This window comes from Coenobita brevimanus, chromosome 38 (assembly GCF_032717465.1).
Source record: "Coenobita brevimanus isolate Jiangsu-jjx chromosome 38, ASM3271746v2, whole genome shotgun sequence".
NCBI lineage: Eukaryota > Metazoa > Arthropoda > Malacostraca > Decapoda > Coenobitidae > Coenobita > Coenobita brevimanus.
The window spans coordinates 23284197-23304442 of record NC_136991.1 but is presented as its reverse complement, the minus strand read 5'-3'; the positions used below and the strand labels follow the sequence as shown (position 1 = coordinate 23304442).

Here is a 20246-nt window from a genome sequence, read left to right as displayed (position 1 = left end):
TTGCTAGTAATCAAGGGAACTCATTCCTACGTCATAATTAAGTCCCATGGAATTCATGCAACTATGATCCAGTTCCGTCAGGTGAAAACAAACCCATTATAATGTTCCAAATGCATTATTGATCTTACTGTTTGTATTTATTGTCAGTATAAGCAGGTCTTCTTGACACTGCTGTTATTCATGTAACTGTGTTTTTGGTGACAGGATTGTTTATTATAGTATTTTCCTTATCATTATATTCCTACTACACTCGTCTATATATATATATATATATATATATATGCATCATAAATGATCACTTTCATCTATGCATAAAGTGCATTATTGCTAAATACTAAACACACATACCAGTACGGTCAGAAAGTTACATCCACCGATAACCTTTAGCCAAGGAGCATAGATTCATTCATTCAGTATTGTTTGTGTTCTGTTCATTTAAATTTAGCTGTTTATTTAAAGGGTAGAGGAAGTTTACTTCATGTGGCAAACAGTGGGCTAACTCAATGGACGAAAGTAATTTGTTAGGTTATCAGTGTCAATGCGATGCAGTTTAAATGCTCAGCTTATGGGAAGGATCCACTTCTTGTAATTAATGTGTGTTATAGAAGAAGAAGAATTTCTATTATGAACCTGTGGCAGCAAATTACATGTTCCTCTCATTTATGTTGTTAATTAGCGAAAATTATTATGTAAAACTATCCAATAGTGTAGATCATTAAGTAATCATGAAGGAAAAATTTTTGGTTTACTTGCAAGTAGTTAAATTAGTGGTCTGTTCGATGGAAGTACGCAAGTTCGATCGCACGCGGAGGAAGGGAACAGTCTGATGACGAATTTTGTTAAAACATAATTTTCTGGTGTTTCAAAATACCAATTTCCATGTCACAAAAAATACCTCTGCTAATACCATTACACCAGTCCTGGATGAGATAGCCCTAGCATGCATTCGGTATGTATGGTGGGTTGCGTTGAAGTGGTGACTTGTGAACAAGTGTGGCACATAAGACTGCTGGGCCACAGGAAACAGGCTATCAAGTTTATGCTAGAAACGAAGATATGAAATGGTATAAAAGTGAAAACGAGTTGCTTTGAAAGTAACCTAACCTTTGAGATTAATGTTTTTACTTGCCAATGGTACCTAAGACACACTAGTAATCAGAAAATACTGTAGATTCTGAAAAGACTAATAGATTCATGAGTAATGTTAACGATTGATTTTCACAGTGCGCATGGTGATGAATGTTATGCTAATATTAATTATTTGTGTCCTTAGCCCCTTCAGTACGGTGACTTACTAATTTTTCCCCTGCTGCTAGCTACTACTCGATTTTTTTCAACTTGGGAAGACGTCCAGTAGAAAAGGGGTTAACGAAGGTAATATACAGTATATCCACTCCACGTCGAAAAGTCTTTCCTAAGGGAAGAAAATACACCTGAGATAGCACGAATGCAATAAAGAAAATGCATCACTGGATAGATATGGTTAATATTAAGAATAGTGACTGATTTCGTAAGTGACTGATAGCATTCTGAATTAAATTAGAAAAGTGTTGTCAGTTACCTAATACCAGTATGCATATATTTATTTGTATGTGGATTCATACTTTTAGCGTTCGAGATCTATTATCCTTTCCTGTCTTCCTTTGTTTTTGTTTTTTTTCCACTGTCCCAAAATGAGTGAAGTTCCAAGCCTACTTCTGATCCTCTCATTATGATGGCGTCTTATTTTATTCTTACCATCTCTGAACGATTTTAATCAGCGTTGTAGGAACTTTTGAAAATGGAGGGGTTATACATAACTTTTTCAACACCTGCTCACTTCAAGAGGTCTCTCCTAATGGTCTGGCGATTGGCAAAGTAAATCATAAAGACGCCATCGAGCTAAAGGAGTACATCCTTTCAGTCTTATGACGCATTTTTAACTTTAATCTTGCTACCTACCTACAGACGATTTTTGTTTCGCCCACAGGGGCAGCCAAATATAGTGCTTGTCTCTAATTGTGTTTCCCTCGCAAGCCACTGAGTTACGGTACTGTGCTTTCTTGAAAAATGGAGTCCATGCCTTAAGGAGGAGCATTAGAAAAAACAAAATTTTGCACAATGGCAGGCCTCTCAACGGGCTAGGTTTCAGGCAGGGTAGGCCCCTCATGGGGGCAGTGGCTCCCAGGTGTTCCACCAAAAACCGCTAGGCATGGCCCGTTTTTTTTTTTTTTTTTTTTTTAATCTAGGAACAAGAATTTTTGCACTTCGGTTGAAATTCACTCATGCCAGGCAATAAGCGTGGGTGGACCCTTGAGGGACACTCCCCGCAAGGCTGGTGGTCTCAGCCAAAGTTATTATGCAGGACCAAAACGTTTAAGCAAAGACATGATGTCTGGCATATTGACAGATGTTCATCCCGGTTGTGTTCTGGGAAGGATGGAACAGGGATGGGGGCCTCCCCCACGAGCCCCAGCAGAGTTACTGTGCATATCCACAGTTTTTAATCTAAGAAAGCGAAATTTTGCATATTGGTTGTCGCTTACACCGGCCACGTTTTAGGCATGGTAAGACCTCAACGACTACCTCTCATGGGCAGAGGGGGGGGGGGAGGTCAAGTGGAAAGTGCCATAGTTTTTTTCTTTTTTTTTTCCTTTATTTAACAATATGGAATTTTGCACAGTAGATCTTTGCTGGAACTACATTTTAGGTAGTGTGATACCTCCGAAGGCCACCCCTCATAGGGGGGATGGCCCCTAGAGGTACTGACCAAAACCTTTATGCATGGTCATGGTTTTTAACCTAAGTATACGAAATTTTGCATTCTGGTAGACGTTCGCCCTGGCCATGTTTTAGGCAAGGCGGGATCTCCTATAGCCATCCCCCCCAAGCGAGAAGTGCCCCCATGAGGGGGGGGAGTACAATAGTTTTTATGTAGGTACACAAAATTTTGCACAGTAACAGACCTTCACCCAGACCAGAGTTTATAGAGGATGGGACCCTCGGGGGTTTGCCCCTCCACTCCCCGGTACATAATTATTTCTTTCCTTTTACAATATTGCAGGGATGGTTGCCTCTATCAAAGGAGTGCTTTGTCTTATTAGTCTCTTGTAGTTACAGGGTTACTGAAAGCTATATCTGGCCCATCCAGTTCGAAAATTCTCTCCTTAACAGAATGAAATCGTCTGGTGGCAACAAGAGCAAAACACAGATTACATCACAGGACTGAAAGGGTTAAAGAGGCTAGTGTCCCTGAAATGGCTTGTGAGCGACAGAATAATGCATTATTTTATTTGTTAGCTGCAAAACACCTAGTTCAGTTCAGTGAGGATAAAAGAGGCAGGAATAGTGCCTGCAAACTGATACTTACGTATAAAGTGCATTAATCTCCCCTCCACACGTCAGTTTTATTTTATTTTGGCCAACCCCAAATGATGTTACTTAGCTGAGGGTCACTAAGGGAGCCTAAGATGACGCATTTCTCTCTTAGCTGGTAGGTTAATACTCCTACCTACCATTTTTTTTTTTTTTTCATGAATCTGAAACTTATAATATTGGCTTTGTAGCTTGTATGGTGAAAGTCCTTCGTATGGTGAAAGTCATGTTTATGTCAAGGGGGAGGGTTTAGCATTCTGTAGCTGTTGTGGTTGTTCTTTTAATACTGCAAATCATGCAATTGAGCAGACACCAATATTTTGGGGAACATTATACCACCAAAATAAACCTCTGTCAAAATTTGATTGTCAAACATCTTGATTCCCCCTCCTACCCTTTCCCTCCCCTTATCCCCTTCCCTGAGGCCCAGCATAACTGGGTTACAGGGCATTCCAGTAACACCAAGTCACCTAGCGGGGAGGAAAGTGAAGCAGGAGGGTGAAAATAAGTAAACGATAAATCCTCCCTCATGACAAATAGGCCTTTCGCCATACTGGCCGCTAAGCCAGGATTATGACAAAGATAGAGAATTCGGCGATCTGTAACTGCTTACCAAAGCACTAGAGGCAAAAGGATTAGAGGGAACCCTGCTTTCTTCCTATCTTTTTTAGGTTTACAGTAGGATGAAACCGGGATGTATCATGTCCCATGTACCGTGTGCGTGGAAATATAGTGCAGCGTATTGTCACAAGTTTCACCGTTTACTTGAAGACTTTTCTGTAACAACATCATGGAAGCAAGGACTATTTTTAATGTTTTCTGTCCTAAACATATCGTAGTAAATCAGACAGAAATGAGTCTCACATGACACCATACTGAAATACACAGTGTTGTGGTCTTTCTGTATGATTACCACAGAATAAGTAAGACACTGTCACTTACGAACGGGAAGCAATGTGTTTGGCTTTCCTTCTCCCGTCATGAACTTTCACTTTCTCTGCCTCGCCACTGGTCTCTGCACCTGCTCATCTGCTTTGGGTAGAGGTGCATAAGTTGGAAGTGAGTAAAGTTGCCCGTAGAGATATTTGTAGTGAATGTCTCTTCTTTGAGCACTGCAATGTAATGGATGTACAGTCTTAGTGTTGCCACTGAACAACGAGTGATTATACTCCTTCCAGGCTGGCATTATGAGAGGTTTCAGCCTGAAGACCTCCCTGTCCTTCCTAATTAACTGTATCGGGAATAGTGCCCGAAACACCGCTGATCCATTCTGAGAAAACGTGGTCCACCAGGGAAACATGTAAGAGCCCTAAACTGTGACTCCCTCCCGCTTGATCCTAGAGTCAGTAGGAAAAGGGTCATTTTCCTGTGGTGATCCGCTGATGGTGTGTAGGTTGGGGAAAGTTACAAATAGGCCTGGGTACTGATCCTATGTATTTTCTCATCAGGGCAGAAAATAGAGACGTGCCCAATTCCTGCTTGCCTGCACAGTAGGGCGGCAAAGTCGGGTGCCCCCTTTTCGTATTCTCATCCTGTGCTGTAACCATACTATGCAGCAGATGGTTATGGTGTGGAGCCCTAGTTTGGTTCTACATTCGTACTGATGCTGCATACTGTGCTGAGGATTCATAAAGGCACGGAGGTTTGCTGTGAAATCCAATGGAAGTCCTACTGAGCACTGTGCTGTGGACTCAACATTAACTGGAGGCCTGCTGAGCACTATAATGTACTCACACTATGTCCTGCTCTGCAAATTCACTAAATGATGCGTAACCCTGATACTGTGTCACCACAGCACTCCAGTTGCACAGTGTACTGTGGTTTTATATGATACAGAGACCGGGCTGGCGAATGCCAGAATGAAGAAGTATGTGGGAAGGAAAGCTTTTTCTTTGCTCTGCTCTCAGACATAGTAAGATCCTTTACGTCCTATCATTGACACTCTGAGGCACATCAAACGTACACTGACATCAAATGGCCAAACTGCACAGTGTTGGGGAGGTTATCTGCATGGTACGTGAATTAAACACCTCGCTAGCATATCTCGTCCATGCAGCGTGTTCACTAAGCTATCTCGGTGTGGCAACGCCCACACGGATTCGATGCATGGGAAAGCAGAAGTCAAAGATTCTTGTGGCTAGGCTTTTCCAACCTAATATCCCATCTGCGTCACGTGGATGCAGTAGATAAATGAACCACTGCATAAGGGCCCAACAGACTATCAGTCTTTCTTGCTTTTATAAACTCTCAGTGACTGATTCTCAGTTTCCCTTACCGGACGCTGGCATTTCACCTGCCTCGGTAGGAAGCACAGGAGCATGTAAGTGCTCAGGTGTAGAGCAGCATGCCATCCACCTCTTCACTTTCCATCAAGCCTCCCCCTTCCCTCTTCCCCCCCTCTCCTCCTTTCTTTTCCTGCTGTAGTATAATAGAGGCAACTTGGGGACATGGCTCGGTACCATAACTTTACTAGGGAGACTTTTAGCGCCTCCTAATGAACTGGTATGGTGACAGGCTTGCAACTCTTTCCTTGTACGAGGTTTGTCCAGGTGGAGAGATGAAGAAGCTCCTCTCCCAGGTACAAGCCAGACTTTGTACAGAAATGGAGGGCAGAGCTCTAGCCTGACTGGTATTGCATTGTAAGAGAGACCCTTTGCTTGCTGTATAATTTCTACAACTGTGAGCGAGCAGTGGCAGACTACTTCCCATCAGAGAAATACAAACATGCCGTATCCCCACACCTATCCTTACTCTAGGAACCAGATGCAAAACGGAGATCTGACTGGTGGGCCTTTGTGGGCTGCTTCTTTTTGTGATTCTGTTATGTGCTGTGGCCAAAAGAGCCTCTAAGTATTGTGGCAATCCAACACGGCATCATGTCATTAATGATTAGAGGATTCTGATGACCGAAGAATGAACCCTTCTCCCCATTATGAGAAATTTATTATGCAGATGACTTACAGCTGTATTGTTACATGGGCTTGGTTTCCAACTGGTGCAGCTACTTAGTCACTCCTCCACTGGTGAGGGGAAGCAATGTGGTGCAAGCTTTTCCAGCTGATGAAGCTGCTTAGTCACTTCTCTGGTGAAGGGAAGCAATGTGATGCAAGCTCTTCCATGTACCATCATTCAGCGATCTCTACGGTGCCACCCTGGCTTCATAGTGTGTTCGTATCGCGCTCTTGATGCATCCGGCGCTGCCTATGGCGAGATCCTTCATCTGTTTCCCACTCACATGACTGTGCAGAACAGGATGGTGTGTAGTAATGGGGAGTGGATGATGGGGAAGAGAAAACCAATGTGAAGTGATTGGTGGAAGAAAAGCCTGTTTAGCTGGTGTGAGGTGAAGCAGACGTGGAACCGAGCAGGGTGGTGAAGTACCGACTCTGCAAAAGAAACTGACTACATCGGGCATAAGGTAACCAAAAATCACACTCCAGGGATTATATTAATGATGCACAAAAAAGTATGCAGTGCAACGGCATCCTAACACTTGGTCATGTTGCCCTGGGCCTCAGTTACAATCTGGAGGCGTTTGAGGATGCGTTCTGTTAAATTTTGGGGGTATTCGGCATTCATCTCCTTTGCCCACATGTTGTAAATCATCCATAAGACAAAACAGTGATGAAGTGTTACATGTTGTAAGCTTGTCCTTCATATAATTTTATCGCCTTGTTCTTCATTTAATTCCATGCATTTTCGATAGAATTCAAATCCAGAGAGTTACATGTCCAATCCAGCACTTCAGTGTCATAATATGAGAGGAATTTCATAACCCTGTTTGCATTGTGACCAGTGGCAGAGTCCTGCATAAAATGCGTGCAACCATGAATGTCATAAAATTGCAGGAGATGATTGTTCAGCACCTGCATATGCCGGTTAGCATTCATCGTCATGTTATTAGGAAGAAAGTATAGACCTCCCCTTCCCATCTTCCTGCTAAAACAGCTCTACACCGTTACACAATCACCGTGCTTGATAGTCTTCTGTTTATAGAGGGGGTCATAGTGACTGTTGTTGCAAGGCCTCCTTACCCGACTAAAACGAGGATGAAAACTCATAAAGATGCTCTTGTCAGAGAACATCACCTTCTTCCAGTCTTCTGAGGTCCAATCTTTGTATTTTCTTGCAAAGTCAAGCGTTTCAGGTGCATTTTATTGGTTAGAAGAGGTTTCTTGGCTGGTAACCGTGATAGCAGCTTCAGGTCCTTTTGCAACTGGTGTTTGATGGCAGGAATAAAGACAGCTTGTAGGAGCTTGGGATGATTATGAGCTGTGCAACCGTAATATTAGGAGTTTTAAGCACCTCATGCACCTGAAGCCTTCGGTGTCATGCGATGTTGTCCTGGACAAGGTTTTCTTGGCAGGACATTTGGTATCAGGCCAAGGGCACTCTCCTCACCGACCGTTCTGACCATTTTGTTTGTTGTGCTATTTCTATGATAGGGATGTTCTCCTGTTTCCAGGCGAGAATACTAGCCTTAGCTTCATTAGTTAGATAGGTAGCACCCATATATAATCACTAGAGTGCACACAGTAATATCAAGTACAGCAGGAAGCAATATCCAAGGGTTCTAGCTCGGAGTGAAATCTGCAATACTACCCCATAGTTCAGCTAGTGGGTGGCTGAGTTAGGCTTGAACACAGCATTTGCTAGAAGGAAGCCAGATTCAGGGTTCGGGGGGCCGGTGCGGTTACAGCAGTAGCAGCAGCCCAACCGTAGTGGCAGCAGCAGCAGCAGCAGGCCACCAGCGGCGGCAGCCCGGCAGCAGCAGCAGCAACAGCAGCCCAGATACACAGAAGCCCAGCAGCAGCAGCTGCCCACCACCACCAGCAGCGGCAGCAGCAGCCATCCCCCCCACCTTTCAACCTCGCACCTAATTCGCCTATTCTACCGACGGACTTCATGTGCCCGTGTCCATACTAAAATTATATAGATGAACGAATCTAAAACAACAACAACAACAAGCCAGATGTCATCAGACAGAAAACGAGCTGATAGTATGGCATGCTTTCCAAATGAAACAGGCCACTCCTGGCCATTGTATTTTGAGGCAGAGTGGCCAGTTTCTCTCGTGGAGTCTGTACAACCTGCCGAGTACGTGAATACAGGCTGGAGCAGTCATGCAGCTGTATAATAAAGGCACTCCTAAGTGCATACCTTAAGATACTTGTTCATGTGGTGTTTAGGACTACCCCAAATGACGTTCCTGTTCATGTTTGTCGGGCACGTTCTTCACTGTTCCTCAGCAAATCCAGCAGGACGAGAAGGCGGGGTGGCTGCATCCAGAGAGCATTCCCCCTTCCCCCTCCTCCTCTTGTCACCTGGCAGGGTCCGGGGATGGAACAGTCATGGCCCCGAGGGGCTAGTGAGCACTTCCCGCCTTGGCAGAACCCAGCAAGACGACATGTCAGGATGAGAAATGTGGGTTGGCCACTAGTGATGGACAATATCATATATATATATATATATATATATATATATATATATATATATATATATATATATATATATGTGTGTGTGTGTGTGTGTGTGTGTGTGTGTGTGTGTAATTCACTGGGTCGGTCAGGATCACTTGATGGTCGTGATCGTCAGCTTTTTACCCTCCAGAAGGGAGCTGAGAGCTCATATAGTCCGATCTAAGGGCAAGGCTGTGACCTTCACACGCGCACACACCCGTCCCCTTGCTCTAGGGGGACAGTAACCACCCACTTCGTCAGTGAAACTTTTCGCAACCCGAGCGAGGCGCGAACTCCCGTCTACTAGTTGGCAAGCGAGAACGTTACCACTGCACCAGCGAGCGGTGTGTGTGTGTGTGTGTGTGTGTGTGTGTGTGTGTGTGTGTGTGTGTGTGTGTGTGTGTGTATAACCGTAATTTATTGCACAAATAGGCAAGCAAAGAAAAACAAATTTTTGACTACCAACTATGATGCTGAATCAGGAGTGAGCCCTTCTGACTACTGATCCTTTGCTGATAAATTTAGTAAACAAAAATTGTGGTCACCATGATGATGCTTTTCTATGATCACCCTAGGGTGGGAAAGGAGGTCCGGATGATGATGATGATGATGATGATGATGACTTTCTTCAAATGGACTTCATTGCTAAGATTGAACAGGAAGAAAACATTTAGTGGCTATCATGATGTTCCTCCACTTTATGGGTGAGTTCTTCCAGATTCGGCTTATGATGATAGATAGAGCACAATGCAAATCATGCTGAGGATCCAGACGATTCCTTGAGGTAGTCCTGATCGTCACAAGAGCTGAAAATCTTTGTTCTCAGAGGAATATGGCTGGAAAAGGGAGAAGAGCCTTTTCAGCCTCACGAGTCAGAATAGGCTTATCCTTGAATTGAGCCCAGAGTTCAGAGTACGAGAGACTTGCAAAACGTTACTTCTGCATCTGATTTTCCTGGAGATTTATAAATTCTGCTTGAAAACCTGGGATATCTCCTCCAGCTTCACTGACGTTCACACCGAACACATTCCTGACCCAGCTATGTTGACACAGGTCGACATTTTCCGACAAATATCTGTCCATTTCCTCCTGAAACTTCTTCAAATGATCTTGAAAAAACACTATAACATCAGCAAGGGCTACTGCTGACGAATCTTTGAGCAATGCACTCAGCTGTGGAAAAGCAGCTGTTTTTTCCCTGGCTAATCTTTCTCTCCAAACTGCAAGTTTCTTCCTGAACGATGCAATTTTTTCACTGATGCCCACCATAGTTTGACTTCGGTCTTGCATGTCTGAGTTCAGTTCATTCAGGTGCTTGAAGATGTCGCCTAAATAAGTTAGCTTTGCCACCCAAGCAGTATATTTGAAGCAATCAGCCAGCTTATGCTTCTTTTCCTGGAGAAAAACTTTTATTTTAGTTTTCAGTTCAATAACCCGTCCAAGGATGTGCCCTTGAGACAGCCAGCGGACATCAGCATGGAAAAGTAAGTCCTGGTCATGTGACCCAGTCTCTTCACACATTTTATGGAAAATGCATGAGTTCAGATCTCTGACCTTGATAAAATTCACAGTTCGGATAATATCATTCAGAACTACATGGAGCTCCTGCTGGAGATTTTGAGAGGACAAGTTTTCCTGATGAAAGAAACAGTGAATTACAGTATTATGACATCTGTGTTTTCTTTTTTAATTCGTGGCAGAACGTACATGACTTCCCATCACAGATGGAGCTCCATCAGTACACACAGCCAAACAGTCCAACCAGTCTATGTGTTTCTTGAAAAAACTGTCCACTATAACAAAGATGTCTCCTCCAGCGGTGGCGGTTGGCAGGGCACAACAGAACATAAATTCCTTCAGAATTCTACCATCTCTGAACGTCACAAAAACCCTGAGTTGAGGTTTGGCAACAATGTCCACAGATTCATCTATCTGCAATGAAACTTCTACTTTTAATAGTACAATTAGTTGATCCAAAATATCTAACAGCATGAGATCCATTTGACGTTTGATGCTGTTGTTAGAAAGTGGCACCAATTCACCCTTCCTAGCAACATCTGTTTCACAAATTGTTTTCACCATAGCTACTGCTGCTGGCTTGACCAGTTCCTCTCCAATGTTATGAGGTTTTTGCACTGTGCAATACGCCATGCCGCTTCAAAGTATACCAAGAAAGCTTTCTCCAAAGAAAAAGCTGAGCCAGAAGGAGCAGCGGTCCGACTTTGTCTTACCTGTTCTTTCTTGTTTTATACTGCACTTGTTGTTTGCACTGAGCCATCGTTCTCTCTTAAATTCAAACCTGAAATGAATATATAGCCAGTGGCGTACCTGAGAGGGGTGGGGGGCTGTTTGAAACTGCCCCCCGGGCCCCCAATTGAGGGTGGCCCCAAAAAGCCTTAAAAATTTACAAGCTTTTTTATTAATATTTAATATATATATATATATATATATCATCCCGACAATCCCGGCTGAGATATTAGATGAGTTTTGAGAATTAGGGGGGCTAGGTTCTTTGCAGGGCCCACCCTCCAGGAGGGAGGGCCCCGCAAAGAACCTAGCCCCCCGGGCCCCCAAATCTCTAGGGGGACCCCGCAAAGAACCTAGCCCCCCGGTTCCCCAAATCTCTAGGTACGCCCATGTATATGAGGTATGTAGTGTCCACTAACGAAACTTATAATTTAGTGAAACGCATTTTGTTATTGGACAACTAGGGTTCTAATAAAATGCATCTTGTAATGACACAAACAGCAATGCAAGTAAAATTGAAATATGCAGTGGAGAGATATCATATATTAATGGAGGACACCAACTGAGAATCGTTTAAGCCAGTACACTCATGTTACTGTAGCTGCGTAATGTGTTGGAGCACATGGGATAGATTTGTTAAGCCAATTTAGAGGATGAGAGAAATTAAACCAAAGGAAGCCTGAAAAAATGTCAAGAAATCCAGAAACTACTGTGTTCTGCCATTAACCTCAGCTGTCTGCTAGCGAAACGCATTATATATATATATATATATATATATATATATATATATATATATATATATATATATATATATATATATATATATATATATATATATATATATATATATATATATATATATATATATATATATATATATATATAGTTATGAAGGCCGATTTGCCAGTTAGGTAGTTTCGTACCTTCGAGACGTTTCTCGTACCGTAAGTTCCTGTACGAGTCATCAGAGTTGCCAATTTGCCTGCTGTTTGAGAGCATACTTATTTCGTAAGTTATGCATTTATTTTTGTGCTCTTTTTCATTACAATGTTTTATTTAAGTGATTGCTTGTTAAATTATGTAGTTTAAGATCATATTGTTAATGACTTAGAGTGTTATGTAATGTAAGACAACACTGGCATGTTTTGGGCTGTTTCCGAGTTGTCAACTGTTGCACATCGAGAGTATACTCGTAGAATGTAGACGTTTCTGGAACAATGCAAGCCTATATAAGGATGGGGAAGAGATTAGTCAGTCAGTCAGTCGGTTTGGAGTTCAGTCGGGTTTCAGATCAGTTTGTGTGATGTGCAGTCAGTTTGAGTGTAGAGTCAGTGCAGTGCTGTTAATGAAGTTTGTGAAGAGTTGCTGGCAGGCATTAGGTGTTATTACTGTAAGTGAAGATTGTATATTTTTGGTACTTGTGAAAACAGTGGCAAACAGTGACGGGTTATTGATGTTTCTATATCATTGGTACATGAGAAAACAGTGAAGTGTCAAGCATTAAGTGTGATAACTGTGAAGTGTTGTGAAGCATTGTGATAGCAGTAGTAAAGTGTGTATAGCTCCAGTGTTTGTGAGAACAGTGAAGTTGGAAAGCATTAAGTGGAATTATTTGGAAAATAAAGACAGTGAACTTTAAGAAGCCAGTGTTTATTTTTGCCTCACCTGATCTTGTGTATTGCACACCTAAAGGCTGTCCATAGGAAGAACAACTCACTGGGCAACGTCCTTTCTGTGCTGTATTACTGCTGTTGGAGCCTGTGGCAGTGTGGGACGAGGACATAACACTGGTGTCAGGAGTGGGATTATTATTTCAGGGCTGCAGTGAGGCTTATCTTCGACATGGAGCAAGAAGGTGTCCAGACAAGAGGCCAAGCTAGGCAGGAAGAGGCATCGCTGGATGGAATTATGAAACTATTACAAGCACTACAAGCACATATACAGGCACGGAGTGAACAACTAGAGGCACAAAATGAAGAGCTCAGGAACGAATTTACAGAACAGCTACAAGCACAAAGTGCCCAACTACAGGCAGCACAGAATGAAGGACAGAAAGAACTCAAAGAACAATTTCAGGCCCGAATCGAAGAACTGAATGAGTTCAGGACGAAATCAAAGAACTATTTCAGGCAAATAAGCAACAACTAGAGGCACAACGTGAAGAACAAAAAGAACGATATAAGCAACTTCAAGAGGCATCAGAGGAGCAACAGAGAGAATTACAACCGAGGGTGCAAGGACAGCTAGATGCATTCATAGGGGAAATGAAGGAAGAACAGCAATAGCTTAAGGAGGAACTAGATGCCAAACTAGAGCAGCAGAAGCATGAGGTATGCAATAATGTGATGGAGTGTAAATAGCATGTAGATGACCAGTTGAAGACAGTTAGTGAGGAAATAGTGACAGAGTGCAAACATCATGGGGACAACCAGCTGAAGATCAGTGAGGGAATTGTGATAGAGTCCAGACAGCATGTAGATAACCAGTTGAAGCATGTAGTTTACCATGTGAAGATAATTAGTGAGAAAATGGAGGCTGTAGAGAAATACTGCACTGCTGAGCCTCAAATTAATGTACAGAGAGCATATGAAAGGAGTGGACAGTGTATGATGAATCTTGGCGGATCCTGGGCATCTGAAGATGGCATCGTAGGGTTGAATAATCAGAATGTTGGAGGTTCAAGTCCTGGACATAATTATGATGCCTCAGTTTTTAGGCCCCAAACCAGTGAAGTGCATGGCTATGATGGGGATCCAGTTAAGAATAAACCACAAGAAAGTGATGGTAGAGTATCTTGGGAAGCTTACCGAGCACAGTTTGAGTTACATGCGGATCAGAAGGCTGCAGAAGACCTACCACTAAAGAAATGCAAGAGAACCTTGATGAATAGTGTGCAAGAAGACAGAAAGACAGACGACATGCAGTGTAGTAGGAATGGGAATCATAGAAAGAAATGCTGCTGTACTGTAGTGATGGGGCCAGCATCGGACGGAGAAGACCTGGGGAAGATGCAGATGGAGGGTGCAGATTTGCAACTGGTACTGGAGTGGCTGCAGCGGAGTGCAGTGTGACCATCATGGGGAGGAGTTTCCAGGTTGGGCCCTGCAACTGGGAGCTGCTGGAGTCAGTGGGACCTTCTTCATTGCAACGGACTACTGGAGCATCAGGGAGAGACGCCCAACGGCCTCAGCGGGTGTTGGCAACTGGTGGTTCTGAAGAAGATGAGGTCTGAGATCTTGGATAAGTCTTATATCCATATCACTGCTGGGCACCTGGGAGTGAAGACAATTTTAAGCTGGCTGCAACACAAGTTCTAATGGATTGGCATGCATCAGGATGTTGGAGAGTGGTGTCGGACCTGTAATGTGTGCTGTGTCAAGATGAGAACCAAGACCTTCCAGGTGGAGTGGACTGTGTGGAGGAACAAGGACATCGTTGGAAGCGGCATAGAAGAAGACCTGATAAGTTGAAGGATTATTTTGTGTACAGCTGGATGTTTCATTAGGATTAAGGTTTATGTTTGTATATACTGTGTAGTTTTGTCGGGACGACAAAGAACTAGGGAGTGGATAGTGTTATGAAGGGGGATTTGCCAGTTAGGTAGTCTCGTACCTTCGAGACGTTTCTCATACGGTAAGTTCCTGTACAAGTCATCAGAGTTGCCGGTTTCCCCGCTGTTTGAGAGCATACTTATTTCGTAAGCTATGCATTTATTTTTGCGCTCTTTTTCTTTACAATGTTTTATTTCAGTGATTGCTTGTTAAATTATGTTTTATAAGTTCGTATGGTTAATGATTTAGTGTTATATAATGTAAGACAACACTGGCATGTTTTTGGCTGTTTCCGAGTTGTCAACTGTTGCACATCGAGAGTATACTCATATAATGTAGACGTTTCTGGAACAATGCAAGCCTATATAAGGATGGGGAAGAGATTAGTCAGTCAGTCGGTCTGGAGTTCAGTTGGGTTTCAGGTCAGTTTGTGTGAAGTGCAGTCAATTTGAGTGTAGTGTCAGTGCCGTGCTGTTAGTGAAGTTTGTGAAGAGTTGCTGGCAGGCATTAAGTGTAATTATTGTCAGTGAAGATTGTATATTTTTGGTACTTGTGAAAACAGTGGCAAACAGTGACGGGTTATTGATGTTTCTACAGTATATCATTGGTACATGAGAAAACAGTGAAGTGTCAAGCATTAAGTGTGATAACTGTGAAGTGTTGTGAAGCATTGTGATAGCAGTAGTAAAGTGTGTATAGCTCCAGTGTTTGTAAGAACAGTGAAGTTGGAAAGCATTAAGTGGAACTGTTTGGAAAATGAAGACAGTGAACTTTAAGGAGCCAGTGTTAATTTTTGCCTCAGCTGATCTTGTGTACTGCACACCTAAAGGGTGTCCATAGGAAGAACAACTCACTGGGCAACGTCCTTTCTGTACTGTACTACTGCTGTTGGAGCCTGTGGCAATGTGGGACGAGGACGTAACAATATATATCAAATGTGGCATAACACTTATTATTTATTTATTTATTTTTCGAAATATGTTAGGAGACAGATTGAAAACTAGAGATCACCAGTATAATTAATTTTTAAAAAAATCATAACTACTACAACTACGGCAACTACTACTACTGCTACTAAGTAATAATGATGATGATGATGGTAATAATAATTGTTTTGCTAGGTGTTTAAGGGTCGGCCTCCCCTCCCTTGAACGCCTATTCTGCAGCTGGGTTCCCTTTCTAGACCGGAGCTTAGTAAACAAAGAGGGACACAGGGCACAAAAACTCAGGGCAACAACCTTACACGTATATTGATAAATTCTACATGTGGAACAGGTAGATGTCACAAACAAGAATCTAGGTAATTACATAACATGTATTGAGATCGGAAGTTGCAGTGTCTCGCAGGATTCTGTTGAGACAATAGTTCAGGATAAAAATGTATAGTACAATGAACAGCACTTAAGGTGTTGGGCAGGGGAATCAGTGACTGTAACTTCGAAGGGAATTTACACTGTGGTTGGAATAGGTAGCATGGCTATAGGTCTTATGTCACGGAAGAATTATATTACTAGAACTGAGATACACATTCACGCAGGTCACTGTAATCACTGCTTGGCTTCTCTCGCCCTGTCACTGTTTCACTGTTGGTTTATACTTCCAGTATTGTGACACTGATAGAATCTGGGCTTAGTTTCCTTCTAGTATTCTAATACACTGTCCGATGTTTAGGTCAGTGTTTCACTGTTGGTCTATATTTCCAGCACTGTCACACTAATAGAATTTGGACTTAGTTTCCCTCTAGTATTCTAACACATTGCCTGATGTCTAGGTCACTGTTTCCCTGTCACTTCACTTCCATTGTCACTCACTGTCGGGACTGGACAGGGTGGCGGCATTAGCGAAGGCCAGTGAGAGAGCTCACAGTCCGGCTCCTGAAGGGGGCTGTGCTCCGCCAGGGGCCTCCATGTTCTGCGGCCATGGGATCACTTGTAGGGACGTCTTCTCTCGTCCGGGGCTGTGTGCGGCGAAGGGCCCCACATTGTTGGGGCTGGGAACTGGGGTCCAGCCCTTGGGACTGGGGCCAAAGAGTTTCCTGAAGTGCTCACTCAGGTGCCTGTCGTCTGCGTCAGGATGGGGAGTGATCTCACCCAGGGGTCCTGGGGGCGGCCTTGGGGGCCCGTCAGCTGCGGTCTCCTGCTGTCGGAGACGTCATCAGGGGTGGGCTGCAGTGTCGGCCTCTGTAGGAGTCCATCAGGTAGGGTCCCTCTGGAGCTGGCTGTGTGGAGAATAGCCCTGGAGATAATTCAGGGCCTCTCCACGGATCCTCGAAGCTGAGGCCTTCCTCCTGAAGGTTGCCTCGCTGGTGGTGGACAGTAGGGTCGTCTGCACCCCCGCCGGTCGGCAGTACTGATGGCAGAACGCCCTCTCGTGGTGGAGTCACGGGGCGAGGGGTTTTGGTGCTTCTCCCCGGCAGGGCTGCCGGCCGTCGCTGGGTTCCCGTGGGCAATGAAATGAGGGTGGCTACCGGCCATCCCTCCGTCGTAAGCACGGCTACCGGCCATCGCTTGGGCCTGACTCCCTGACAGGGATACAGGCGAAGTGCGGCTACCGGCTGTCGCTTGCCTGTAGGCGTGGCTACCGACCGTCACCTGAGCCCCTTATAGAGGATGACATGATGATGAGGAGCGGCTGGAGGCCGTCTCCTGCCGACGGGCGTGGCTACTGGCCATTGCCTGTGGCCCAGCTACAGGCCGTGGCCTTTTAAGGGCGTGGCTACAGGCTGTCGCCTGAGCCCGGCTACAGGCCATCGCTCTTAGGGAGAAGCGGCTACTGGCCATCTCCTGCAGGGCTGAGCAGCTGCAGGCCGTCTCTGGGAAGCCTTCCAAGCAGCTACCAGCCGTCTCTAGGAGGTCTGAGCAGCTACTGGCCGTCTCACAAAGGGCATGGCTGCTGGCTGTCATTGGGGTGCTGCTTGGAGATAAGGAAGTAGCTCCACCCTGATCCTATCGAGGGTCAGCTCACCCAAAGGGTAGTCTCCGTTTCCTGCTATGGTGGCAGTGGGCGAGTTCCAGGCCATAGGGGCGCTCAGCCCGGACAGATTTATGTCCCTGTCACCCATGGTTGTGTTGTGCTCTGTCTGCCCCTCCGTAGGCTCCTCCCTGGGGTGTTGTGCTGCCCTCAGTAACTATTCCCGGCATTTAATAATAATAATAATAATAATAATAATACATAAAGTATGCAATGAAAATTATTCTCAGAATACTATATACGAGTATACCTCTATGCTTTCAAACAGGAATTAGCAGTCAAATGGATAGTTATTTCTGATAACAAATTTGCAACAATTCGCCAATTTATATATATAACTATTAGATGCATATGAGCACTCTGCCCATGAATTTGAATGTAAATACAAATACCAAGATATAAGAATAATTTGAATAAAAAATAAACATAAGCCGCATTTTTGTCGTCCAAGCTGGCGGATCGGATTCGAAGCCATCTTCGGAGAAACCAAGCTGCGCCGTTTTTGTCGGCCAAAGTGATACGAAGCTGGCCCAAGCATTTGTCATCAAAACCAAGACCGTCTTCATAGCTCACCCAGGTGTGTTCAGGAGCAGTCTTGGTGTAGCTTGGGAAGAGTGAGATTGGCCAGCAAGGACATGTATAAATATCATGAAATTAGCACAATGTACATAAAATTAGGGCACAGGTGGCTAATATTAATGACATATAGGGCCAGTTCAGCATAAATAATGGCTCCATGTAAGTTGCATATTCGTCAGAAGATCCTCTTCGGCGAACCCCTCAGTTCACTTTGTGATCAGCACGTGTAATTTTTTGGTTCTACATATCCTCGACTGTTTTTGCGGACTGAAACCAAGCACCCCAAGACGTACTTCACATCCCAAGCTCCAGCTTGGATGACAAAACATGGCTATAAGTACTGAATTCGAATGCATTCGAATTTGAATACCCAATATGAGTAGCCTACCCTCATCTCTGCACCATACACTGTTCTGTCACATACTTTTTTCACTTATTCACAAATGCTCACCCGCAAGCTCAATGATAATAACTTTAATTGTAAAACACACTATGTGGTAGGTGGGGGCGCTCACCATCCACTCACTCGATGTAGTGCTGCTCTCGGTGCCCTCTCCTCTCTTCTATCCTTCTTTCCATCCATCCTCTTCTGTCTTTCTTTCCTTCATTCTTTCCTTTTCCTTCTGCCTGTGGGAAACTCTACACTGAGTGACAAGCCAAATGGTTTCCTGTACACCAGGAAACCATTTACTATGTTGGGTGGTAACCATATGGCCAAATTTTGGCACCTGGTGGTTTAGTGGGTAATTATTGCACTCCAGTCGGATTGAGCCGGTGAAGGTTTATATCTAAGGGGTGGTTGGGGTTGATTGCTCATGTAATGCCACTCAGGGATGAGTGAGGCTAGTCACTCATCTTAAATGTCGAGACCAACTGCCTAGCCCCTGGCTCCTACGCTCCTCATGGGCCAATGTAGGATTGGATGATAGATAGAAATAGTAAAACACACTCGTGTAGAATTTACCAACCTTATCATACCAGTCATAACAATAGATCTAATCATTAGCAAGTTTCCTTCCTTGAGTGAAAATTCCCAGGCTTAAGCCGTTTCCTCTATCAGACTATTAAACAGCCATACTACTCGTGAATTAGCTTGGCAATCACAGTAAATAAAAGAAAGAGGCAAACAAAACTTACATTATGATAACTGCGTATCACAGCATGTCAGTCATCCAACACAGCAACGAAAGAAGTAAGAAAAGATACTACATTTGCGTCAGGCTCCAGCTGCCTCAGCGTACAAGTATTGGACATGAACAGTCTCGAATACTTTAGGAGTTTTCATACATTTATCGATGCTGTATTATTCACAACCATTTCCCTCTTCCAGAGCCTCAGTGTTGCTTTATACTCCAATTTTGTGCTGTAAATATATTTCACTATTTTCCACTTTCAATATTTACTTTCTTATTTTTATTAGGACTGTTATTTTGTTTTCAAACCATCCCACGACCCTCAGGAACATCCTTGCGACCCTCATTTGGGTTGCGACCATGGGTTTGGGAACCACTGCTGTACAGTACTATATGTTCTGTGTCAGTACTGTATTGTATTTTATTCTTGATTTTAAACTTTTACTTATGGATAATATAATGGAAAGTTTTAGGATAGAGGTTCGAGACAGTGACACATTATCGGGCCTAATGCCGAATGGATAGCCGAATGAGGGCACCTATGCAATATCCGTCGTTCTGCAGTATCAGGCGTGGGGGTTGGGTGAATTGCTCTGGATAATTGATCTCTCTCTCTCTCTCTCTCTCTCTCTCTCTCTCTCTCTCTCTCTCTATCTATCTATCTATCTATCTATCTATCTATCTCTTTCATTATCATCATCCGGACCTCCTTTCCCTCTTCTGAGATAGAAAATATTGACTGTTTACAATAATTAGGGAGTAATCTTATGAATTCGGCTTTCAGGAAATTTATTCTATTAATCTTTTATATTTTATTATTCATCTCTGATATTTCAAAATTGTACTATATAGTAACTACTTTGTAAAAAATCGGTTACCAAACACAGACAGTAATTGGCGATTTATGCTCCAGTAACTGGTTTACCTGAATACTGAGAAGATAAAATAATTGG

At 43.6% G+C, this 20246-nt stretch overlaps 1 protein-coding gene across 1 annotated transcript in view; it reads left to right on the top strand.

The window, feature by feature from the left end:
• Positions 1-20246, top strand: part of LOC145396553 (teneurin-m-like) — a 1418848-nt gene that overhangs the window by 249336 nt on the left and 1149266 nt on the right. Inside the window, exon 16 of the mRNA XM_080269929.1 lies at positions 16383-16808. Coding sequence (XP_080126055.1) covers positions 16383-16808 — 426 coding nt within the window. The remainder of the gene's footprint in view (positions 1-16382; positions 16809-20246) is intronic.